This window comes from Ips typographus, linkage group LG9 (genome assembly GCF_016097725.1).
Source record: "Ips typographus isolate SLU linkage group LG9, UJ_Ityp_2.0, whole genome shotgun sequence".
NCBI lineage: Eukaryota > Metazoa > Arthropoda > Insecta > Coleoptera > Curculionidae > Ips > Ips typographus.
This window is the reverse complement of record NC_138430.1, coordinates 2061026-2087648: the sequence shown is the minus strand read 5'-3', so window position 1 is coordinate 2087648 and position 26623 is coordinate 2061026. Positions and strand designations below refer to the sequence as shown.

The 26623-nt window shown below is 32.9% G+C and overlaps 4 protein-coding genes across 9 annotated transcripts in view; 3 read left to right on the top strand and 1 right to left on the bottom strand.

Annotated features, from left to right (window-relative positions):
* LOC145734151 (ubiquitin-protein ligase E3C) overlaps nt 1-21535 on the bottom strand; it is a 43153-nt gene extending 21618 nt beyond the window's left edge. Inside the window, exons 1-2 of one of the 4 annotated variants that reach the window (XM_081987315.1) lie at nt 21295-21535; nt 19159-19479 (exon numbers count right to left, since the gene is read on the bottom strand). In XM_081987315.1, the coding sequence (XP_081843441.1) occupies nt 19159-19479; nt 21295-21349 (376 nt within the window). In that variant the 5' untranslated portion in view covers nt 21350-21535. Of the gene's footprint in view, nt 1-11564; nt 11793-19158; nt 19480-21294 lie in introns of those variants that run through there. The other 3 variants (XM_081987316.1, XM_081987317.1, XM_081987318.1) reach the window with 3 other exon arrangements.
* Nucleotides 12022-12891, top strand: RpLP1 (Ribosomal protein LP1). The gene is made up of 2 exons (XM_081987324.1): nt 12022-12204; nt 12582-12891. Exons 1-2 carry the CDS (start codon nt 12133-12135, stop codon nt 12846-12848), a joined length of 339 nt encoding a protein of 112 aa, XP_081843450.1. The 5' UTR covers nt 12022-12132; the 3' UTR covers nt 12849-12891.
* Nucleotides 13137-15272, top strand: mRpS14 (mitochondrial ribosomal protein S14). 2 transcript variants are annotated; one of them, XM_081987323.1, is made up of 3 exons: nt 13137-13217; nt 13281-13347; nt 14883-15272. In XM_081987323.1, exons 2-3 carry the CDS (start codon nt 13294-13296, stop codon nt 15204-15206), a joined length of 378 nt encoding a protein of 125 aa, XP_081843449.1. In that variant the 5' UTR covers nt 13137-13217; nt 13281-13293; the 3' UTR covers nt 15207-15272. The 2 variants fall into 2 exon arrangements, with proteins under 2 accessions (XP_081843449.1, XP_081843448.1); XM_081987322.1 differs by having other exon boundaries at nt 13163-13347.
* Nucleotides 21536-23500: 1965 nt separating the features above from the next.
* Plod (procollagen lysyl hydroxylase) overlaps nt 23501-26623 on the top strand; it is a 33083-nt gene continuing 29960 nt past the window's right edge. The window contains exons 1-2 of one of the 2 annotated variants that reach the window (XM_081986143.1): nt 23501-23573; nt 23646-23762. In XM_081986143.1, coding sequence (XP_081842269.1) covers nt 23516-23573; nt 23646-23762 — 175 coding nt within the window. In that variant the 5' untranslated portion in view covers nt 23501-23515. Of the gene's footprint in view, nt 23574-23645; nt 23763-24324; nt 24606-26623 lie in introns of those variants that run through there. The other variant, XM_081986144.1, reaches the window with a different exon arrangement.

Genomic DNA, 26623 nt, shown 5'->3' with positions numbered 1-26623 from the left:
ATTGTTTTAGAAATTTTAGTTTCTCAATAATAAAATAACATTTTTCTGAAAAAGGAATATTCTTGTACCAAATGAGTAACAATCTTATAAATTTTGTATGTAAAAGTAGTCTTTTATCAAAAAATTTAATTTTCAACTTTTTGTCACTTTTCTTTAATAAATCATGTTTAAATTATGGCAAGTAATAGGTTTTTGAGATGAGAAAAATGACGCAAAGATATTTTTTTAACTTTTCTAAACTCTGATTTTTGCAACTTTTGAGCACAGTTTGACAGTTGGATAGTCAGAGACAAAATCGCCTGAAAAACCCACTTGGACTAAGAAAATGACTGTTTCAAGCACATTTTTGGAATCCTCATTAAATTTCCTATCCAATAACCTGAAAAAACACTACAAAATTTGGTAGTCAGTGAGAAAAGTGGTGTCAAAGTTTGAACTGCCAGAAACACAGTTTGAAAGAATAGTCAGGGACAAAATGTCATGTAAAGCCCACTTGGAGTGAGAAAATTATTGTTTTAAGCATATTTTTGGAATTCTCATTAAATTTCCTATCCAATAACCTGAAAAAACACTACAAAATTTGTTACAGTCAGCGAGAAAAGCGGTGTCAAAGTTTGAACTACCAGAAACACAGTTTGAAAGGATAGCCAGGGACAAAATGTCATGTAAAGCCCACTTGGAGTGAGAAAATGATTGTTTTAAGCATATTTTTGGAATTTTCATTAAATTTTCTATCCATTAACCTTAAAAACACTACAAAATTTGGTACAGTCAAGGAGAAAAGCGATGTCAAAGTTTGAACTACCAGAAACACAGTTTGAAAGGATAGTCAGAGACAAAATTGCATGTAAAACTCACTTGGAGTGAGAAAATTATTGTTTTAAGTATATATTTGGAATTCTCATTAAATTTTCTATTCATTTACCTTAAAAACACTACAAAATTTGGTACAGTCAAGGAGAAAAGCGATGTCAAAATTTGAACTACCAGAAACACAGTTTGAAAGGATAGTCAGAGACAAAATTGCATGTAAAACTCCCTTGGAGTGAGAAAATGATTGTTTTAAGCATATTTTTGGAATTCTCATTAAATGTCATAATTAATAACCTGAAAGAACACTACAAAATTTGGTACAGTCAGTGAGAAAAGTGGTGTCAAAGTTTGAACTGCCAGAAACACAGTTTGAAAGAATAGTCAGGGACAAAATGTCATGTAAAGCCCACTTGGAGTGAGAAAATGATTGTTTTAAGCATATTTTTGGAATTCTCATTAAATTTCCTATCCAATAACCTGAAAAAACACTACAAAATTTGTTACAGTCAGTGAGAAAAGTGGTGTCAAAGTTTGAACTGCCAGAAACACAGTTTGAAAGAATAGTCAGGGACAAAATGTCATGTAAAGCCCACTTGGAGTGAGAAAATTATTGTTTTAAGCATATTTTTGGAATTCTCATTAAATTTCCTATCCAATAACCTGAAAAAACACTACAAAATTTGTTACAGTCAGCGAGAAAAGCGGTGTCAAAGTTTGAACTACCAGAAACACAGTTTGAAAGGATAGCCAGGGACAAAATGTCATGTAAAGCCCACTTGGAGTGAGAAAATGATTGTTTTAAGCATATTTTTGGAATTTTCATTAAATTTTCTATCCATTAACCTTAAAAACACTACAAAATTTGGTACAGTCAAGGAGAAAAGCGATGTCAAAGTTTGAACTACCAGAAACACAGTTTGAAAGGATAGTCAGAGACAAAATTGCATGTAAAACTCACTTGGAGTGAGAAAATTATTGTTTTAAGTATATATTTGGAATTCTCATTAAATTTTCTATTCATTTACCTTAAAAACACTACAAAATTTGGTACAGTCAAGGAGAAAAGCGATGTCAAAATTTGAACTACCAGAAACACAGTTTGAAAGGATAGTCAGAGACAAAATTGCATGTAAAACTCCCTTGGAGTGAGAAAATGATTGTTTTAAGCATATTTTTGGAATTCTCATTAAATGTCATAATTAATAACCTGAAAGAACACTACAAAATTTGGTACAGTCAGTGAGAAAAGTGGTGTCAAAGTTTGAACTGCCAGAAACACAGTTTGAAAGAATAGTCAGGGACAAAATGTCATGTAAAGCCCACTTGGAGTGAGAAAATGATTGTTTTAAGCATATTTTTGGAATTCTCATTAAATTTCCTATCCAATAACCTGAAAAAACACTACAAAATTTGTTACAGTCAGCGAGAAAAGCAGTGTCAAAGTTTGAACTACCAGAAACACAGTTTGAAAGGATAGTCAGGGACAAAATGTCATGTAAAGCCCACTTGGAGTGAGAAAATGATTGTTTTAAGCATATTTTTGGAATTCTCATTAAATTTCCTATCCAATAACCTGAAAAAACACTACAAAATTTGTTACAGTCAGCGAGAAAAGCGGTGTCAAAGTTTGAACTACCAGAAACACAGTTTGAAAGGATAGTCAGGGACAAAATGTCATGTAAAGCCCACTTGGAGTGAGAAAATGATTGTTTTAAGCATATTTTTGGAATTCTCATTAAATTTTCTATCCATTAACCTTAAAAACACTACAAAATTTGGTACAGTCAAGGAGAAAAGCGATGTCAAAGTTTGAACTACCAGAAACACAGTTTGAAAGGATAGTCAGAGACAAAATTGCATGTAAAACTCCCTTGGAGTGAGAAAATGATTGTTTTAAGCATATTTTTGGAATTCTCATTAAATGTCATATTTAATAACCTGAAAGAACACTACAAAATTTGGTACAGTCAGGGAGAAAAGTGGTGTCAAAGTTTAAACTGCCAGAAACACTGTGTGAAAGGACAGTCAGCCGCAAAATCACCTATAAAGCTCACTTGTAGTGAGAAAATTATTGTTTTATTTAAGCATATTTTTGGAATTCTCATTAAATTTCATATCTTATCATACTGAAAGAACACTACAAAATTCAGTAAAGACAGGGAGAGAAGTGGTGTCAAAGTTTTAACTGCCAAAAACACAGTTTGAAAGGATAGTCACAGTCAAAATGGTCTGTAAAACCCACTTGGAGTGAAAAAATTACTGTTTTAAACTCATTTTAGAAATCTTTTAAACAGGTGACCTAATACAAACTTATCTTAATTTTTTGAATAGAGAATCAGACAGAATTATAATAATAAGGAGTGTTCTAATTGAAAAACTAGATTTTCTGTCCTTTCTTAGAACTGATTTTTTGACCACCCTGTATCATATGATCTGACATTTTTCTGCACCCACAAACAACACCTTGTTCAAAACACAAAAACTTAAAATATTTTAGATAAACTGCTCCCATCTTTGTTTCAGAAATATTGGTTATTACCATTTTTCCATAATCAATTAAGACAGTTTCCAGAGGACCACCCACTTAAGCCTAGTTCATAATGTGATTTGACAAAAACTATAATTATAATTTAACCAACTGACAAAGGATATTTTCATTACATTCACTTTGCAAAACAAATGAGCTAGAAATTGAGCTTTGTTGTATCTATGTGGTCCTTTAAACCCCCACTTAAAAAGTGTGGGGCAAACAGACATTGGTACCTTAGGACCAAGTTTATCACAGCACACAAAAATATGGAACGCCGTTTTGCTCTTTAATGTAACGCATAAATAATGTATTGTTCAAACCATAGAAATTTCGGCGATACATTTTAAAACGTTGGTTTGAAAATAAATGTCAATTCCTGCGTTAGTTTAAAAATCATGTACATATTTAATACCACCAAATAAAAACAATGCTTAATTTTAGCGTTTGTTGAATTAAAACGTTACTTTCACTTTCCCCTCAGACAAACGAGTGTAAAAAATCATGGTAATTTGGCGATCCTTTAATTATTACGTTACTTTAAATATTTCAACCACAGCTTAAAATGAAACAATTGTAAAAATTCAGTCAATTTTTGCGTTCGATGATTTTAAACATTCGTTTAAAAAATACAAACGATGTTCAAAATAAACAATTGCAATAAATCCAGGAATTAAAACGTTGGTTGAATTAATACAATACATTTAACTACGAGTACCACATTTTTACGTTCGTTCGCGCAATCTATTGTAAAAAATACGTGCTGCTGCATGTTGCATGTGGCGGAGTTTGGAAGTAGAAATAGTAGGAATCTGTACGATAGGCGTTCAAGAGTTGAGGTTGCTTTAATAGAGATGTTATGTGGTCCCGATATCGACCGGATGATCGATTCTTTTAATGCGTACTGCGTACACTACGATATTATACGAGGTTTCTAACCAGTCTGGAATATTGCAAATGTTTTGAAAAGTACTGATTTAATTTATATTATATTTATATTTATATCGTTATAATATACGATTTTATAACTTTAATTGAGGGAACGATATAAAACAAAATTCTAACAAGTAGTACCTATGTACCTAACTCCCTACTTAATTATTTTTCCGTTGACCGTATATTAACAGTTTTTTTAATGGACAATAACGGAAGCAAAATTGTTCATTAATGAGTCCCATTAATGCATGATTTTTCAATTGTTTTACTTTAATGTATTTTCTTTAATGATACGCTCGTAGAAGTTCTATGTTTTTTTAACTGTATTAAACAGACAGAAAGAGGCGTACTTTAATTACCGTTAGGTTAGTTCTCCATCCGCCATTTCCGACAAAGCTAACTGTGAATGTCAGTTATCATACATGTTTTGTTGTCATTGTCAGTGGCGTGTATACAACTGACAATTAGTAGGTAAATATTAAATAACTTTTTAGGATTACAAACATTTATTATAGGTACAGGGTGCGGAATAACACACAGTCTTCTCCACTATAAATTTATTAACCCACCAGTTAATGGGGGCGCGCTCGACTAGTTTCGGGCATAGACATGCCCATCATCAGGAGCTAAAAGAATTAAAACGCTCTACGCTTTACGCTAACAAAGGTGAACTCAAAAATGTGGACAATGGCGAAGGATATATCTTAAAAGCTGCTTAACACATTAGACGCTGTCTTTCTATACAGGGATAGACAGCGAGACCCATTAGTAGCAAAGAGTTAACTTAACATTAATGGAAGGCAACTAAACTGTAAAATGGTTGAAAAAGAATTTGAAATATAAAATTAAAGTATAAAAAAGTTTCATTACCTTATCATGGAGAAAAAACACTTAACTACACTTAGTAACTATTAAATGCTACATAACAAATTTGTTATTAAATTTATAGTGGAGAAGACTGTGTGTTATTCCGCACCCTGTATTCTTACACCTCCACTGCGAGACAATGGACTTCTACTTCAAACTATTTATTATAGGTACCTATACTACAGTCGGCGGAAAATTGTTGTAACCAACTCTTATATTAATAAGCGATTAAAAATCTCAATTATTAACGCGTTTACTATCGTTTACGCGTTAAAACCTTTCGATTATTAATCGCATTCATTAATACACTCGTTGGTTAAATAACTATAAAAACTCTAACTTCAACGCATTCTGATGGGCTACATGTGATAGCCCATACGTTTTCCTAAGAAAAGTTTATGTGGATTTCTTTTCATTTTGCATAGTTTTCGTGCAAAAAGTTCCTCTTTTTTGTACTAGTGCAACAAAGTCTTTTTTGAACTACAAAATTGCACGTCTAATAGGTACCTGCAGGTAGGAGAAATTCCTGTCAAGTCAGACATTTCATATTTTAAAATTAACAACTAATGTACTTTTGTCATCAAATAAGTCGATTTTATAAAAAATTTTGTATGCAATACATGCAAAAAGTCCCTTTTTGCACTTACGTGTTGTTAAACTCGACCTTTGGTCTCGTCTAACAATTTTCACGTTGCGTTCAAAAAAATGTACTTTTTGCACTTGTTGCATAAATAACTATTTTATAACGACACACCGCAAACAAGTAACCTGAAATACTTTTTTTAAGATTTCTCAAAATCGTTGGTCTGTCCTTTTCTTTAAATAAGAGAAAACTTACGTCAACTGTGCAATGTGATTTTTGTTTTTAAAAACAAAAAGTTTCGGCTGATCAAAACGTTTTCAAAGTCATTAAAACGCACACGCGATTTTGGAAATACATATCATTATCAATAACGATTTTAAAATTCCTTTGGGCATACCTATACTGAACAACCCGAAAGACCAATAAAATAATAAAGAAATTAAGAAGAAATCTTAATAACCTAACTTCTTCGTTTTCGTTTCGCGCCAACTTCCCTGAGTTGTTCCTCACTTAAGTTTGAATATTTGTCTCTAAACCTTATGCCTTCCTTGTAACAGTTACGGTAAACAACTGTTTTAGAACAACATAATAGTTTTGATATTTTTGATGCAGAAAAACCTTCATTTACTAAAAAAGCTAATTGTTCTCTAGGAATAACAACAGCTAGACGACCTTTTCCTACAACAATAATTGCATAAATACCTTCTAAATCCTTTAAAAGTGCTAAGTACTTGTACTAATATACAGGGTGTCCCACGACGAAAGACCTCGATTGATATTGGAAAAAGTATAAATAGGAGAGTTTTGAAAATTTGGTAGGATACTGATGTGAGCATGCCCAATCTAACTAAAATATTTTCAAGATGGTTGCACTTCCGCTTATACCGGAAGTCGATCACAACTTTCTTATTTTAAATAGAACACCCTATATATTATTACATATTTGGATTCCTCACAAAATTCTGACCAACTTTTGTATAGAATGCCCTATGCCTATCTCTAGCCGTTTTCGAAATATTTGATGTTTTTCCAAAAAAGTGACAGTTGCAACGCTCAACATATTTTTGTACTATGTTAAAACCGTATTTCATTTTGCAATGAAACTTTGGGTTATTGTAAATAAATGATCGTTTTATTAAACTGAGGGTGCGTAATGACTCATTTGTATACAGGGTCGTCAAAAAAAAATCATAAAGTTGCCACTAAAAAAAATGAAAAATCTCAAGTTTTTTAAATAGAAACCCACATTTTTTATGACGGAATCATTTTGAGCATTAAAAATTACTATAAGTTTCAATTTACTTGCCTATACCTAAATCCAACCCATTTCGTTTTATTTGAGAATAAAAATTTTTTTATTAGGCTGCATGGTTGGGATTAGCTGGTACTCTAGTTAGCCATGCTTTTGACACACGGTGATATTGGAGAACTGCAAAGCATGTTATGTTGAGCGTTGCAACTGTCACTTTTTTGGAAAAACATCAAATATTTCGAAAACGGCTAGAGATAGGAATAGGGCAATGTACACAAAAGTTGGTTAGAGAAATTGCAATTTCTACATTTGTATTATTAAGGATTGGTTTTGTTTTAATAGCTTTTATCTTCACAGATCCCGTATTCTTAAAATTCTCAATTATTTGCTTGACAGCTTTTCGTGATGGCTTTGGTTTTTCTGGATAACGAGCGGCAAATACCTCACATGTTCTACTCACAACTTTATCACATTCTCCGTAAATAATAAACAGATTTAAGTAATCTTGGTTTGAATAACGTAACCGCGACGGCATATTTGCAGTTGTCAAAACACTCAAAACTAGTGTTATTAACATGCCCTGCAGGTCTCCAATATCACCGTGTGTCAAAAGCATGGCCAACTAGAGTACCAGCTAATTCCAACCATGCAGCCGAGCATGCAGCCTAATAAAAAAATGTTTATTCTCAAATAAAACGAAATGGGTTGGATTTAGGTATAGGCAAGTAAATTGAAACTTATAGTAATTTTTAATGCTCAAAATGATTCCGTCATAAAAAATGGGGGTTTCCATTTAAAAAACTTGAGATTTTTCATTTTTTTTAGTGGCAAGTTTATGATTTTTTTTTGACGACCCTGTATACAAATGAGTCGTTACGCACCCTCAGTTTAATAAAACGATCCTTTATTTACAATAACCCAAAGTTTCATTTCAAAATGAAATACGGTTTTAACATAGTACAAAAATATGTTGAGCGTTGCAACTGTCACTTTTTTGGAAAAACATCAAATATTTCGAAAACGGCTAGAGATAGGCATAGGGCATTCTATACAAAAGTTGGTCAGAATTTTGTGAGGAATCCAAATATGTAATAATATATAGGGTGTTTTATTTAAAATAAGAAAGTTGTGATCGACTTCCGGTATAAGCGGAAGTGCAAACATCTTGAAAATATTTTAGTTGGATTGGGCATGCCCACATCAGTATCCTACCAAATTTTCAAAACTCTCCTATTTATACTTTTTCCAATATCAATCGAGGTCTTTCGTCGTGGGACACCCTGTATACTAATATATCAGTAGACACATTAGATGATGAACCATATTTTGTGATTTTTGATTTTTGTATGGTTATGTTATGATTTTGACTGCTTGAAGTTGGTTATATCCAGTAACTTCCAATTTGCTATTTATTGCATTTCTTCTCTTTCTCTTCTTAATAGGCATTTTCAGTTTTTTTGTCTGTAATGTAGTTAATAGTTGTGTTCCTTCTAAAGCCGATTACACGTTATAAAAACAAATATGGTTTCCATAGGTATACAGGGTAATTCAAATTCGACCCTCACCATTGGGATCTCAGAAACCATAAGAGATACGAGAAAGTTTAAATTGGGGCAAAGTTGCGCAATATAAAGCTCAACCAAATGCTGTTTTAAAAATTTTGATTTTCCGAGTACTTCCGAAGATATCCGAAAAAAACTGAAAATTTGATTTTTTGTTTTTATTTATTTCTAACCTTATTTGAAGAGATATCCCAAAACTAAAAGCATCTTTTCATTGCCACTTTTTCCTAGCTATTCGATGATGGATTCAAATTTGCCACACGACGTTTCGTTTTCTGTCAGTCATCATCAACTTTCTTTTTTCTTATGGGCGCCATATTGGATTTTTAGCCCACCAAATAGTACGTTTTATTCTGATTTTAGTGATGTATAATAACTTATGATTTGCTTCATAAATAACAAAATAATTTAATAAAAACTATTTTTACTTTAGTTATTGGCTTTGAGTTAATGGGCCGTTTTAAAAAATGTCATTGTTTGACAGTACTTGTCAAACACGATAATTCGGACGATCATTAGAGCGTCAATCATAGTTAAAAATGTATCTAGAAAAGAAACCCCCGCAGAAAATGTTATTATTATACAAGCATTGCTGAACTATTTAGGTTAATCAGAAAAAGAGATTTGTTAGCATTATCTCTAACTTAAAAGGCTTATTTATGTTTCCATCATTTTAGGAACTTCATTTTTTGCCAAATTTCAATTTTTTATAATGTTAAGTGCAAGTTTATAGTTATTTATTTTGGAAGTGACAAACCATTTTTTATTCATTCATATTTATTCGAGTGAATAAACCGGTTTAAGTCACGTGTCTTATACAGTATTTTATTAAATTTCGACTTCTTATATTAAAAAAAAAACTAAAATTAAAGTTCTATTAAATTTGCACAGCGCTCCGTAGATGTAACATTGATGTTTGTTTGTTTACATCTGTAAATAGGCGAATGTCATTCAGAGTGATTTAATAGTTACTTTGCAGCAAGTGACTTATACCATTCTTTATTCACGAAAAGAACAACTAGGTCCACAAGCGTAGCGAGTGGCCTAAGCTCTTCGAGTGAATAAACCGGTTTAAGTCACGTGTACACCTTTGTGACTAAGTATGTTCAGGCCAATTGCGTGTGACAAGTACTACCAAGTAATCTTCATAAAACGTCTCATTAACTCAAAGTTAACTAAGGTAAAATCTCTAAAAGCTCTAATGATCGTCCGAATTATCGTGTTTGACAAGTACTGTCAAATAATGACATTTTATGAAACGGCCCATTAACTCAAAGCCAATAACTAAAGTAAAAATAGTTTTTATTGAATTATTTTGTTATTTATGAAGCAAATCATAAGTTATTATACATCACTAAAATCAGAATAAAACGTACTATTTGGTGGGCTAAAAATCCAATATGGCGCCCATAAGAAAAAAGAAAGTTGATGATGGCTGCCAAAAAACGAAACGTCGTGTGGCAAATTTGAATCCATCATCGAATAGCTGAGAAAAAGTGGCAATGAAAAGGTGCTTTTAGTTTTGGAATATCTCTTCAAATAAGATTAGAAATAAATAAAAACAAAAAATCAAATTTTCAGTTTTTTTCGGATATCTTCGGAAGTACTCGGAAAATCGAAATTTTTAAAACTGCATTTGGTTGAGCTTTACATTGCGCAACTTTGCCCCAATTTAAACTTTCTCGTATCTCCTATAGTTTCCGAGATCCCAATGGTGAGGGTCGAATTTGAATTACCCTGTATAATGTGCTATAGAAAAAATATTAACATTGAAACATCAATATCTCAAAAACCGTTGCTAAATTATGTTTTGCGAGAAATTCAAAGACTTATTACTATTACGTTGATCCCCTTGTATATACCGATTCTACATCAAAATGCGCAACAAAAAATAATAATAAACAGCGTATTCGAGCACATTTTGAAAAATTATACCCTGATTTTTAAACGTTTGTGATACCTATCTATAAACAAGCGTAGTGCACTCAGTGCGGCAGTACGCATGCAAACAATCGATCATCCGGTCGATATCGAGACCAGACACATCTCTATTAACACGACCTCACTTTCTCGTTAGACGCATATAGTAGTTTTCTACTATTTCTACTTCCAAACTCGGCCACATGCAACATGCAGCAGCACGTATTTTTTACAATAGATTGCGCGAACGAACGTAAAAATGTGGTACTCGTAGTTAAATGTATTGTATTAATTCAACCAACGTTTTAATTCCTGGATTTATTGCAATTGTTTATTTTGAACATCGTTTGTATTTTTTAAACGAATGTTTAAAATCATCGAATGCAAAAATTGACTAAATTTTTACAATTTTTTCATTTTAAGCTGTGGATGAAATATTTCAAGTAACGTAATAATTAAAGGATCGTTAAATTACCATGATTTTTTACACTCGTTTGTCTGAGGGGAAAGTGAAAGTAACGTTTTAATTCAACAAACGCTAAAATTAAGCATTGTTTTTATTTGGTGGTATTAAATATGTACATGATTTTTAAACTAACGCAGGAATTGGCATTTATTTTCAAACCAACGTTTTAAATTGTATCGCCAAATTTTCTATTGTCTGAACAATACTTTAATTTTTGCATTCACTTTAAGAGTAAAACGGCGTAATGTGTGTAACTTAAAAGCAATGTTTTAAATGACTAGAATTATTACAATAGTTATTTCGGACTTGGTTGATTAAAACGATTGTTTAAAAGAATGGTTCATCTAGTAGAAAATTTCCATAAGCCGTTGTACTCTTTAATGTCTTTCACGCAATCTAACGCCAAATTATGTATTGAAATAATCATGTAACGTAGAAAATAGTGTGGTTTAAAACTATTGATCATTCGAACGATACTTTACGCTTCGACTCATTAAAGAGTAAAACGGCGTTCCATACAAAAATGTATTACATTATTCTTGCTAATTCAAACTAAATTGTAGTTTATCAAAGAACATTGAAAGATAATGAATAGATACAAATCATTCACCAAAATTAAAGTACTAAATATACCATACCCATTGTGGTTCCTTGTTCTCTTATTATGAGTAAAGTTTTTCCAGACTTAAAACTTTCTTGACTAATACGACGACTTGCACTCACTTTTCTGTTATTACTTATGATGAGTATCGATGTATGTTTACCATCAAAATTGATATAAGATAAAAACTACTTTAACATGTAATATATTATTTTACTTTGAAAGTATCCAAAGGTAAACAGTAGGTAGAATGACAAAAGCAGAAAATAATTTAGTAGGCGTTTTTCGAGAACACTCTACCTGAATCAGCTGACAGTGACATTAATGGACGAATTACAACACTGATTGGTTACAAGTTGCGCAAGCATCTCAGCTATCTTACGTCACTGACTGTTTTCGAAATCGCCTATTTAGTAATTGCGTTTGGCAAGAAAATTGTCTGTCATGTGTCATTCATGTGACATTTGACATGACTCTTTGACTTGTTCTTTCTTTTCATTTCTTTTCAAGTTTGAAAACGAGTGCTCGTGCTTGTTCTCTTGAGAGCTAAGGCCTATAATTTGGCGACTTGCACAAAAAAAAACAGAAATTTTACATAGAAAAAAATGGCATCAAACGCTGAATTGGCTTGTGTATACTCCGCCCTAATCCTGGCTGACGACGACATTGCAGTTACCGTAAGTAACAAAACATGATCTTAATATAGGTTATAAACAAAATCGGCATTTAGCCGAAAAATCTGTATTTATTTAATTAAAATGAAGCAATCTTATTTTAAATGTTCGTTATTTGCCTTTATAGTTTACGTAAATCTTTCCTTGCTTCCATATTTTTTGCCGCTGATCATGTCTATTAGTACTTTTTAATGTTTTTTCTTCTAATTTAAGTTCAATCCCTTGCTCTTTGCAATGCCCTAGCCCTAGTCCCAATTAATACTCTGAAATCAATTTGTCTACAATGTGTTTAATTAAAAACTTAAAAATTTAAAAAAGTAGGGTTAGAAATTATATTGCTAAAACCCACTTGGTAAAGTTTTTATATTTTTTTGTTGCAGGGTGAAAAGATCCAAACAATCCTGAAAGCTGCCAATGTCGAAGTTGAACCTTACTGGCCAGGTTTGTTCGCCAAAGCTTTAGAAGGGGTGAACATAAAAGAACTGATCACCAACATTGGTGCCGGTGCTGGTGCTGCACCAGCTGGAGGCGCTCCAGCAGCGGCTGGAGCTGCTCCAGCTGCCGCGGCCCCTGTTGAGGAGAAGAAAAAGGAGCCCGAACCAGAAGAGGAGTCTGACGATGACATGGGTCTAGGATTCTTTGACTAATTTTTATATGACGAATTTTAGAAATAAATGACGTTTTTACTGATTTGAGCTTTCTATGTTGTTTGTAGCTTATTTTGTTGAAAGGCCTTAAAACAGTACTAAATTGGATTAACTACCTAGTTTCACACCAAACTTCCAAAATGGTGAACGCCAGAAGTTTTAGTGTGTTATAAGGAAAAAAACCTTTTTAAAATGTGCAACTGGTAATTAACTTTGATGACAAATCCAATTCTGCTTGTTATTTGGCTTAAGGCCACAAAAGTAAAAGAGAACAGGAAAAGAAGAAGAATTGCAGACAAAATAAATAGGTTATGTTATATTTGTCATAACATAATCTGAATTTTCAATTTCATTATTTTTACTTTTTAGGTGCGTTTCATTCAGATATTTCAATAGTTTTATTTGTAGTTTTCTACTGTTGTATATTTATAGGCGTACAACAAAAATGAATTATATAAAAGGTGCTGGACAACTTCTCTGTAAGAATATCCCAACCAATGTAAGTAAACTGCAAATATTTTATATAATACACTTAAGATTTCAAATATATTGTAGTAACTTTATATAGAAACAGTGCATCAAATCGAGAATTCTTTAGAATAATGTCCTTGTGCCATACTTTTCAGTTCAGAATTGTAGGGAACCTGCTATTTTTCATTTTTTGAACTATTGAATGTTTTAAGTAAATCAAATTCCGAATTTTCTATACAGGGTGGTCCAAATTGATTATAGGATACTTAAAGGGTGGAAAGTACATAAAAAATAAACTCAAAAGTGTCATATAAACTATGTTCGAAAAGCGCCCCCTAGCAGAGCTAGCAAATCCTAGTTGAGAACAGTAAGCTGAAAATCATTATAAGATTAGTTTGAATTGGGTTAAATGGCATTTTATAGCTCTCTGAGGAAAATTTTGACAGTTGTGATGTTTGACTGTCAGTTTCAGATGCTTTTTCCTCTGGCCTGAACCAGAAACCAGTCAGATTCACTTCCATAAAGGTGTAAACTAACAAAACATACTGAAAAAGCATTAAGATCAGTTTAAAATCGGTTAAATCCATTGTATAGCTCTATGAGTGAAATTTTTACAGTTGTGACATTTGGCTGCTTGCTTCTGACTTACTTGGGTCTATTATGAATGTGACAGCTTAGTCAAAACCCTCTCCATAGAGCTATAAACTTGTAAAATGCTTTTAAAATCTAGTCAAGTCAGTATAAACAGTATCATATCTCTTTTATAGTTTCATGACTATAGTTTTGATAGTTGTGGCGTTTGATTGTCAGTTTCAGATGCTTTTTTGTCTGTTTTGAACCTGAAACCTGTCAAATTTAATTCCATAGAGGTGTAAAATAACGAAACATACTTGAAAATTGTTATAAGATTACTTTGAATTGGGTTAAATGGCATTTTATAGCTCTCTGAGGAAAATTTTGACAGTTGTGACGTTTGGCTGCTTGCTTCTGACTTACTTGAGTCTATTATGAATGTGACAGCTTAGTCAAAACCCTCTCCATAGAGCTATAAACTTGTAAAATGCTTTTAAAATCTAGTCAAGTCAGTATAAACAGTATCATATCTCTTTTATAGTTTCATGACTATAGTTTTGATAGTTTTGTCATTTGATTGTCAGTTTCAGATGCTTTTTTGTCTGTTTTCAACCTGAAACCTGTCAAATTTAATTCCATAGAGGTGTAAATAAATAGAAGTGTCGTTTTGTTTGGTCTTTCAAAGGGTTTTAAATTCTGATTTCATAAATAATTAAAAAGAAATACTTTTCGTTTGCAACACAGAGTCATGCTTACGATTAGGTACTTATGGCACCCTTACAGCAACTTTTTATGTCTATGAATGTGTTTGTTATTATTCTTCTAATGCCTAACTGTCTGTGGAATGGCTTGATGCTGATAAACAAGGCTACTACAAAACAACATATTTAATTTTATACTAACAACCCTTTTCATACATATTTATGAACTTAAGAGAATGAACGACAATCAAACTGATAAAAAAATGTTGTCACTAGATTTCTTTTTCAGGTTCAACAAGTGAGAAACAAATACGTGAACCGTTGGATGATCAGAGACGTAAAAAGGAGACAAACAGTGGTTGAATATGCCCGAACACGGTTGCGCATCAATTCCTTACGAAGAAATAACATTCTGCCGCCTGAATTGAGAGAATTGGCGGACGCCGAAATTGCCGCCCTTCCCAAAAACTCGACCCTAAGCCATTTGACAAATCGATGCGTTGTTACGTCCAAACCAAGGGGTGGAGTGTACCCTTGGCGAATTAGTCGCATAGTGTTTAGACACCTTTCTGATTATAATAAGATGGCGGGAATTCAAAGAGCAATCTGGTAAATTTAGAAATGTTGTATTTGTAGAATACCAGTAATAATAGTAAATTCTAATGTAAAAAGCTTTAAATATTTGTTTTGTTATGAAATATCAGTTCCAACTAACCCTTCGCGGGTAATTAGAAAGTCGCAGGACTTTGCAGGTACTTCAGGCGAGAAAATTACCTCAAACTTTCGAATTGGAGTACCTACCGATCTGGTTATACTGTATCTGTGGTTAATATTATTAGCCCAAGAAAGGCCAAGGGTAGGTTCGGATGTTCCTGATGATATATTGTCTGAAACCTTAAAATTTCAAGTTATAATAAAATACAAAAAAGTTATATGCAGAAAGAATTTGGGAGATAATATTGCGAGAAGTAGAAGCTCTCAATATCGAGAATAATAATTTTGTAAACCAAATTAGAAGGGAAAAAATTCAGACTTCTAACATGAAACGTTCCTGAGATATTGAGCAAAAACTGCAAAAAACTGGAGTCAACTTTGACGTCCTCTAGCGGCTAAACAGGACAACTTAGCCGTGTCTGCTCAATGTCACGTGATAGCCCCATTCATTAGCTGTCTTTTGTTAGGTTTTATACAGGGTGTTTCAAATAAGCGATTACGGACGATTTTCTGTAAAAGTGTGCACCAAAATTGGGAATTTCTGTTTTCGAGGGGGCTGGTCAAAGTGAGACTGCTAGAGCAAAAACAATTGAATATCGATACAAACATTTTACATCAAGTAGGTCTAAAATTTGACGTAGATTACAAAAATCGAATAAAAATTTGATCATCCTATTTTGAAAAATTTTGGTTTGTTGCTCAAATTTGGGACACCTTGTATACTGATGGTTTATCTAAAAGAATAAATTTTTTGATAAAATAAAAATTAGACAAGTAACGAGGATGTTAAAAACATTACACCCTGTATTTCTATAACGAAGCATTTTTGGTTTCTAGAGCACACTACGTAGTTTTAAGCATAGAATACGCGGTTGTAGTCTGATTATGTAAATATGTAGTCTTATTAGTTAAATACTATACAGGGTGGTCCTCCGGGAACTGCATTGATTGATTATAGAAACAGTACAAGAGAAATCTGAAAATTTGAAAACTTTCTTATTTTAAATTAAACACCCTGTATATTGTTTATTTTTTGGATTCCACGACAAATTCTAGACATATTTCATGTATGTACAGGTGGTCCAGATTTAGGCTTTAACAGGAAAACCCCATTTCCCGGCTAGATAATAATAAAATCGAGCTCTATACAAATATACCATTTTTTTCCTATCTAGCCGGGAAATGGAGTTTTCCTGTCAAAACCCTTTAAATTCGGATACCCTGTATAATACAGTGTATTCCAAATTGGTTCTACATGTATTGTATAACCGTAAGAGCTACAGAGTCGGTTAAATGGAGAAAGTTTTAGAGAATTTTATGTGAAACTTATTTCCGGTTTCCAAATTAAATTATCTTTCTCCGTTTTCCGGAAAATTGGGAAAAAGTCAGAGGCTGCATTTTAAACACTCTTTAACAAAGCTAAAGAGAGTTTTGAAACTAGACATTATTAAGGCACTTTTTTACGTAGAACACGATGACGTAATTAGAAAAAATCTATCGTAATTGGTTTCCGAGATGTGGATGATAACTTTGTAAATTCTTATGGCCGCCTTTAAGATGGCTTACAAAGTTATCATCCGTTTTCCCAATTTTCCGAAAAACGGAGAAAGATAATTTAATTTGGAAACCGGAAATAAGTTTCACATAAAATTCTCTAAAACTTTCCCCATTAAACCGACTCTGGAGCTCTTACCGTTTTCGAGATCCCAATACATGTAGAAGCAATTTGGGACACACTGTATACCTTATTGACATGGATTAAATTTTTGAAAATCCTGTATAATTAATTTTGACGTTTTTCTTGTACCTGCCTACTCTTAGAACTATCTTTATTGCAAATGTCAAATTTTACATAAATTGCTAAATATCTCAGAAACGGATAGAGATAGGTTTATAAAGTTATACATGAAACATGACTAGAATTTGTCGTAGAGTCCAAAAAAAAATCGCCTGTAAAACCCACTTGGAATGAGAAAATGACTGTTTTAAGCACATTTTTAGAATCCTCATTAAATTCCCTATTCGAGAGCCATAAAAAACACTACAAAATTTGGTATAGTCAGGAAGAAAAGTGGTGTCAAATTTGAACTGCCAAAAACACAGTTTGTAGAAACAGTCAGGTAAAAAATCGTGTGTAAAACCCACTTGAAGTAAGATATTTACTAATTTAAGCACATTTTTGGAATTCTCATTAAATTTCCTATTCAATAACCTAAAAAACCACTACAAAATTTGGTACAGTCAGGGAGAAAAGTGGTGTCAAAGTTTTGAACTGCCAAAAACACAGTTTGTAGAGACAGTCAGGTACAAAATCGTGTGTAAAATCTACTTGGAGTGAGAAAATGGCTGTTTTAAGCACATTTTTGAAATCTTCATTAAATTTCCTATTCAATAACCTAAAAAACCACTACAAAATTTGGTATAGTCAGGGAGAAAAGTGGTGTCAAATTTGAACTGCCAAAAACACAGTTTGTAGAAACAATCAGGTAAAAAATCGTGTGTAAAACCCACTTGGAGTGAGATATTTACTAATTTAAGCACATTTTTGGAATTCTCATTAAATTTCCTATTCAATAACCTAAAAAACCACTACAAAATTTGGTACAGTCAGGGAGAAAAGTGGTGTCAAAGTTTTGAACTGCCAAAAACACAGTTTGTAGAGACAGTCAGGTACAAAATCGTGTGTAAAATCTACTTGGAGTGAGAAAATGGCTGTTTTAAGCACATTTGTGGAATCTTCATTAAATTTCCTATTCAATAACCTAAAAAACCACTACAAAATTTGGTATAGTCAGGGAGAAAAGTGGTGTCAAAGTTTGAACTGCCAAAAACACAGTTTGTAGAAACCATGTAGAAACAGTCAGGTAAAAAATCATGTGTAAAACCCACTTAGAGTGAGACAATTACTGTTTTAAGCACATTTTTGAAATCCTCATTAAATTTCCTATTCGATAGTTTAAAAAAACACTACAAAACTTGGTACAGTCAGGGAGAATAGTGGTGTCAAAATTTGAACAGCCAAAACACAGTTTGAAAGAATAGTCAGAGACAAAATGGCCAGTAAAACCCACTTCGAGTGAGAAAATGACTGTATTAAGCACATTTTTAGAATCCTCATTAAATTTCCTATCCAATAACCTGAAAACAATATACAGAGCGTTTCTTTCAAAATAAGCGCAGTTGATATCTACTACCGTTATAACCGGAAGTGAAGAATATTTTAGCTAAACCGTCCCCATCGATTTACAGAATTATGGTTTTTACCTTCTTTCCTTAATCAATCAATGTTGTTCCTAGAGGACCTGTATAAGCCCTACCCACCTGATTTACAATTAAAATAGCGCAGTTGTAACAATCCTGCAACCGGTTCAAAGCCTTGCAAATATTTAAAAACTCCCGGCTACGCTGAACATAGTCCACGTTCTTATTGTCACTTCGGTAGATTCCGGCTATCGAGTCGACTATAATAAGTCCCGCACTTTTCGTTGACAAGAAATATGGCAGCTCAGTTACTAAACATTTGTGCAACTGTACCGTATCTGTCAGGTGTTTAATGTAAATGTGATCTTCAAATTTGAAATCTGTATTGTGTTTAAGTCTGAATGCAGTTGCTAATTGGTCCAGTCTTTTCGATGGAAATGGATCTTCAGTGCATAGGAAAACCACTTCTACAAATGTAATTAAAACATTTTTGTGTGTTAAGAAGTTTGTTCTGGTCAATTGACTGATAACAATTCAATAACTACCTACCTACTTAGTTACACTTATTAAAACCACCGGTAAAGATATTTTAAAAGTCTAACTTGTACTGTTTTCCCGCACGTTTTTAAATAAAATAATTAGAAACAAACCTTTTCCCAAAGTTTTTGTTTCTGATGGCAATTGAACATTCAATGCTAACTGCAAACAAAACTGGGTTTTTCCAACTCCACTGCATCCATAAATTTCCGATATACCAACGGTTGGAATGCCTCCAAAAAGAATCTCGTCTATACTTTTGCAGCCTGTGCTTACATGATTCCACAAATCAAATTCTAGAGCTTTCACAATTTTTTTGTTCAACAATTGTTCACTTGCAGTGTAGATTAGGTTCTTTGTTGCTTCGTACCCGAGGATTTCCTCCAAATCGGAAAATTTTGTTTGCACAATATCTTCTAAAGACGTTAATCCTTCTAGAAGAACTTTCAAGATTAGTGAGGGATTTATGAAAATGTTACACAATATTTTAGACACTTTAGGCCAGCTTTAGACTATATTGTGTAACAAAAAGAAGCTTATAACATAAAAACTGAATTTACGGTGAATTTTCAGTTCAAACTATAAACTTTGTTTTGGTGTAGTCACTTCCAAGATTAATGGGGCAGATTTATGAAAATTTTACACAATATTCTAGACACTTTGGGCAAAAAAATTAAGCTTCTAAAATAAAAACTGAATAAGTTACTCCAAAAAATTGTGTCCTAAGCTAAGGGTAATTTTGAAAAGATTTCTTATTTTTAATAAGTCAAAGGTAAGTATACAGGGTAGGTAACTCAAATTCAACCCTCACCACATTGGGATTTTGGAAATTTTAGAAAATAATTATGAGAAAATTTAAAGTTGGTTCTTCTGCTGAATGCTTTCTTATAAACCAAAATTTGTAAAATAATGTTATGGTCCATTTTAATTCAGTTTTAAAAAGTGACAAGCAGGAGATTCACACTTTGTCCTAAGGATGACCCAAATAAAGGGATGGACAACAGTGAAAAAGAATTTGTTGCTGTAATACACCAACAAACACTTGCTACAGTTGTAGTACAACAAAAATCATTAATTATTTTTTGAAAACACTAAACAATGCCAGCTAAAAAAGTAGCAATTTTGTATCTTATATACCAGGTGTCCAAGAGCACCCTGGACATAGGAGATTAACATGGGAAAACGGTTTTGTTTTTTTTGCGCCTGTACGGTTGATTTGATTGAAAAATCGTATTAATGAAAGTTGTAGTACCTATCACAGACTAGTTTTCTGTATTTTTTTAAGATCTCTAACTTGAGCCCTTTCGTCGTAAAACACGAACAAAAATGAGAAAATTTAAACTTTTGGCCTGCACTGTATAGGCGGTTGTCGGGCAACGGGTAAACAGATCATTGTTGCTGGTACGGTTGCTCGACAACCGCTTATACAGTGCAGGTAAAAAGTTAAAATTTTCGCATTTTTGTTCGTGTTTTACGACGAAAGGGTTCAAGTTACAGATCTGAAAAAAATACACAAAACTAGTCCGTGATAGGTACTACAACTTTCATTAATACGATTTTTCAATCAAATCAACCGTACAGGCGCAAAAAAATCAAAACCGTTTTCCCATGTTAATCTCCTATGTCCAGGGTGCTCTTGGACACCTGGTATTTTGTTAAAACTGCTTCAGTTACTAAACGAAGCAAAAATAAGACCAAAAGTTTGAGTTAAACTAGACCACAATCTGAAATTCACCCAAAGAAGGCAATGACAGCATTGCTTTCCCACAGAAAGGCTTCTTCAAACCTATACAAATAAAGGGGAACAACAGATCACAGAAGAGTCACAAAAAACATTTTTGTGAAGATAGGAAGGATGCTTTTTCACAACTTTTGTCAAAAGTGGATTCTGATCTTTTTTCCCTTGTACTCTAAATAACAACTCAATAAATAGTTGTACAAACGAACCCACAATGTAACTCATATTTTTTAGGGAGTACCTAACTATTTTGTAAATTTTCTTTGACAAAAATAATAATGGAAGAATGTTTAATGTGATGTAATGAATAACAGAAAAGTGTTTATTGGGTAATTCCGCAATAATAATCTTGGAAAAAGTCACTAAAGACCTGGTTGTGCAATTTCAGTTGAACTGCGACTGGTAGTTTAACTTTGCCAGTAAAAGTTGAACCACTGTTGTGTACAACTGGGCTTTAGGTATTAAAAGAACTCCTATAACAGGTAACAAACTATTTGTAAAAACAACCTACCTTTCAAGAGTAAATCATAAATGTTTGGTTCTACAAGTTGCTTAATTTTGTCCATAGCCTCTACATTTCAGACATCTCCGTTTACCATTTCTATCTTTCCAAGGGGAAAAAACTTTGTTTTAAGTATAGATTCACTGAACACTTTAATTATTTCTTGAATTATTTGTAGTTTAGTTGTCTTTTATGTTTTTTTTTGTTTACTTTAAATTTAAATTTTTTCCCTCTCCTACAAATTTTGAAATGTTAGGTTAAAGTCCTTAAAAAAAGTGTCAACTGTCAATTGTCGATTCTTCTTTTCGCACTCTAGACTTTTTGATATGGTTCTCTGCTTGCTTGGTTGCCTACCTAATTGTATCTAAGATTAGTAGTAATAAACTCCCAATTGACAAGAAGTTATAAATGCTTAATAAATTGAATAACTCTTTTATTTGATAAATGTTGTACAGCTTGTTTTATATCTGTGTATAGCCAATAAAATGGGCTTTTCAACGGTATAAAAACTTTGATTGGTTCGTCATATGGTTTACCTTCTGCAAGGCTTCAAACTTGACTAATGATTTAACGAAGTTTGACCATTAGGCTTGTATACACTAATTCATTTGCTCCTGAATATCTTTCTTGTGTTATACAGATTCCTGCGTGGACATCCGTCGTTTCCCTCGTCATATAATTATTCTATTATATGCAGCATTTTGTAGTTTTCGAAAAGTTTACGGTCCACCAAACCAGCTCTTCTCAGTACATGATCAATCCACGACACTCTCAGCATTGATAGTTGCTGCCTTCAACGCCCATATATCGACGCCCTACAAGAGAACAGACCAGACGAAACATCTGAGTTTTAGGAACGTTGTTCGAGCTTGTTCGGTTTTGTATTTTATTTCCTGATCTGGGTCCCATTTTTGGTTGATCATGCATCCCAAGTATTTAAATTGAGTGATTGGTTCAACGGTTTAATGCTCTCTCCATTTGATGGAGATATTTGGATATTTGAGTATCGTTTGTACTAATGGCCATACATTTGGTTTTACGGTTGTTCATTTTCAGACCCAGGTTTGACTTTCTTCATTGATCCTATCTAGTAGAGTTTGTAGATCATTTGCACTATCCGCTAATATCACGGTATCATCAGCATATCGAATATTGTTGATGGGAATTCCGTTTACTTTAATGTCCATGGGACTGTCGGAGATTGACTCGATGAAAGTTTCAACAGTTAGTCCGTTGTTGTTCCTGCGTTTTGAATTCGGATTTCCGCTCTTTCCAATATAAATTTCCTAGAAGTCTGATATCTTTTCTATCCAGTCCCAGAGGTGTCCAAGATATGATATGAAGAGATCGTGCTTTACATTGTTAAACGCTTTCTCGTAGTCGATGAAGCACAAAAATACGTTCTTTTGTTCCAAAACCGTTCTTAAATTCAAATTGACTAGCACCACTTACTTCTTTCCCTTAAAGAGTTTAAGGAAATGGCTCATATTAGGCTAATGAGACGATAGTCAGCGGGGGCATCCTTCCCCCAGGACAGAGGACACCGATGGAAAAATTTCTGGACTTTCTCTTCCAGACCTATCCATTTGGTTTACATCGATGGGAGGGTAAACAGCAGTAGTCTTGCTTGACTGCCCTAAAAGCAAGTTCCCATTTCTCTTGTCCTTTTTGCTCTCGGGAGAGCATGGTGGCATCATGTTTCTATTGCTCGGATCGTATTTCTCCATCCTGCTCTGTCCTGAGCTGCAAGAGAAGCTTCTTCATAGATGATGGTGATTCTTGATGATTGATTCTTCATGTGATGGTTTCCCATAGACCGGGTTAATGATACCACGAGCAACAGCTAAGTTTAATGTTTAACATTGTTAATAAAAACAGCTTGCTTCTTCAGACAGTTTCTATAAGTTAATTAATCTTTTCTAATTTTAAAAATTATTTTGTTTCAGCTTTTTTTTTGTGACATAGAAAGTACTGCACTCTTGAAAATCTATATAGATTCAAACAATATATAACAAAGCAATTTACGGTTTTTTCGCTATTTCAATTTCTTGTAACCGTATCAGGCCCATCAGGCATGGATTGAAATTTTACGGTGGTCTGCATTTCGTTGTCGCTTTTACTAAATTATACGAAAGATTGATTTTTCTCACTTTTACCTTTCAGCGGTCACTAGTTAATGTAAGCAAAAGTGGTTCAATCTCAGTTTGACATCAAATCACGGTGGGTCGAGATGTCTCTAAATTCGACTAGACGATGGTCTCTATTTTTATGTGTAATATTTTTGTTAAGTAAGTGATTAAGGATCATATTTTAACATTATTTTACGCAACAAATTTGTCTTTTTATTTATATCGATGTAGTATTCCAAAATAAGGCATCAATCGAGGAAACATGCGAAAAATCAGATCGAGGCGACACTGGATGCCAAGAAGCGCTATCCTTGGATTTGTACTCGGAAGAATTGAAAGTGTATCCTGGTAAGTTTTTTTTTTAATAATAATGATGATTTAAGAATTTCCAAAATATATTCTTAACTAATACAGTGTGTCTAGCATAAAAGTTGCTTTTTCATAGTAACTTTTAAAGTGGTATTATCAGTTTTTTTATCATCAACCCTATTTTTTTAAATCCGGTCCTTATTTTTTTATAAGAAATGTGCTAATGCGGATCTAAAAATTATTATTTATTTATTTTTTAAATTAAACTATCCATATATCAAGTAAAATTTAAAATTTATTAATTTTTTTTTAAATTTTTAATTAATACTTTACGAATAGAGGGGTTAGAAAACTATTAAAGGAATAATCCAATCATTAATACAAAAACACAAAAAATTCACAATATGTTGAAAGCAACTTGATACACATTATTTTGATATGTACCATATCGCAACTTAATTGAACGTTCAGCCTGCTGCGTTTACTCCTCACGTGACATTCTTTAAAGCCTTGAACCAGCGATCACGTGCCAAACTGTCACGCAACTGGCTTAATTTTTGAAACGATTTAACACCGGATGCAGGATGACAGAATCAAAAAACTAAACATCTGCAGAAAACATAAACAAATCTGTTGTGTTGTAATCTCCCTAATTGTCGGTCGTAATTATCAGAAATAGTTTGTGAAGGAAGCCGAGATGGTATCGGCTTGTAAAGCGAGATTATTTAATTTATTTTAGTGTGTAGGCAGCCTGGACTGAACAAATAATTCAGATTTTCAACAATTTCGAAAGCCTACACATTCACAAAATGGAATTTCCAGTGTTTTCTGCTTTAGCCATTGTATTATTTAATTTAATGACCACAAGTGCCATAGAGAAGGGTAAGTTGCACAATTTTAATTTACTGCAAAATGTAGGAAAACAGAAATGAATATCCGTATTTTGGGGGTACCATTCATTCATGAAGTTTAGGTTGGATTTCTCACCTTCAGCATAATTGCATTTATTCCAGAAAGCTCAGCATTTTTTTATTCCATTGCAATATTATTGCATTTTATATCATTTTGTCTCTAACTTTAGGTATTAGAGTTACATACAGTACTTCATTTTCTTAGAGGTTATTTCCAGAATGGGTATTAAAAGTTTAAATTTAGAACTGTGACATTTGTTTCAGGAAATCTAGGCCTGCCTGCTGTATGCATGTGTTCAATTTTAATGAGTGTTCTACATGGTTAATGGCCTAATTGATTTAACTGATATTTAACATTTGGGTTTTGAATTAAAATTATAGTAGACTGTAGTTACTTTTACATTATTTGTATTTTTGCAGTTTTTAGTTAACCACTGGGGCATTATGGTGTACAAGTTACTTTGTAATTTTACTTTTAAAAATTGCCTATAAGCCACCTTGTAAAGTTTCATGACTGTCAAATTTAACGTCTTGAACTGTCATGTAACATTACAACTGCCAAATTTAACTCCAGGGAGTTACAGATAACAATTTGTGGCGTGATTCATCAAAGAGACATGACTATTTTATATTTTACAGTTTCACAGCACTGTTGAATGAGTTTTGACAGCTGTCAGGTGACTAGAAGCCTGTCATTAAAAGTTATAGCTAGTTCAATTCGTTAATATGGTCCACGTTTTTCCAACCACTTCAATGTTGCCAAAATGAGTGAATCAAAACTTTTGGCTTAGGCAATGTTGTTCCGTCCAAAATTCTATTGCTTGAATTGTTGCAAAATGCAAAGTCATACTTTTCATTTTATTTTTGGAATCTACATGAAATTTTAAGCATTTTTTTATATCAACTATTATGTAAGAAGCAATTCTAGTGTGTGCAACTATGTACTCAATAAAAGCCACAAATGTTAGGTTGCAATTCCTTCCCACAGTTGACAATAATTTTTTTGTATTTAATTTGTTTCTAAATTGACGTTAAAAATGTCAAAATCAGATTCACGGAGTTATAAAATGCATTTTTGGTGTCTAGTGGCGCTTCTAACTTGCAGCCCTCTAGCGGCCAAGGTATGCAAACTACAAAGCAATATTGCCATATCATTAGAAAGTAGATTTTCTTAGCTATCCACTGACATCTAAAACTCTATACAGAGTGTACCAAATAAGTGAGTAATTTAAGTTTGAATATACTAGTGTACATACCATTAGAAAGCTAATTTTATTAGTCACAGGTAGGTACTTTTTCAAGAAAATGGATTTTGGAAATATCTCCTAACCTAGTAGAGATACGGGAAAAGTGCAAAAGATGAAAATTGCGTAAAAAAGGCCAAGGAAACTGAATCTGGATTTTAAACTGACCAATTCCGTCTGAAACTCTATACAGAGTGACCAAACTAACTTTCAGTTTCTTTGACTCACCCTGTACACCAAAAGCCAGTAAGGTTATTTTGGAGCACACCACTGTAAAGAAGAGAAAAAAAAAGAATTTTTTGAGTGGTTTAACGTTACTGTACCTCAAAAAACAGCCGAGATACAAATAGTCACAGTTTTGAGGTACTTCCCCAAGAAAATGAAGCAAGTACAAAATTGTAGATTATGATACCTTGGAAATAATAAATGAGGATTTAAGTCGAATAGATCTATGGAAGAAAAAATCAAAAAGCGCAAAATGCTTGTTAGATCACTGCTTTATACATGTAAATAATAATATTTAAAAAATATGAAATCACAAAAGGCATTCATTTGCCACTTTTGCACAATAAATATTTATTTAATTTAATAATCCTCTTAAATTTTAAATTTATCAGCTCAAACTCTTTCCACACACTCACTTTTTACCCATCATTCTGAAGTAAGTTGCAAAAACACCCAACCTAAATATACTTCTCTAGTTTGCTAATTGTATTAGCCAAATATTTTTGTATTATAAAAGTAT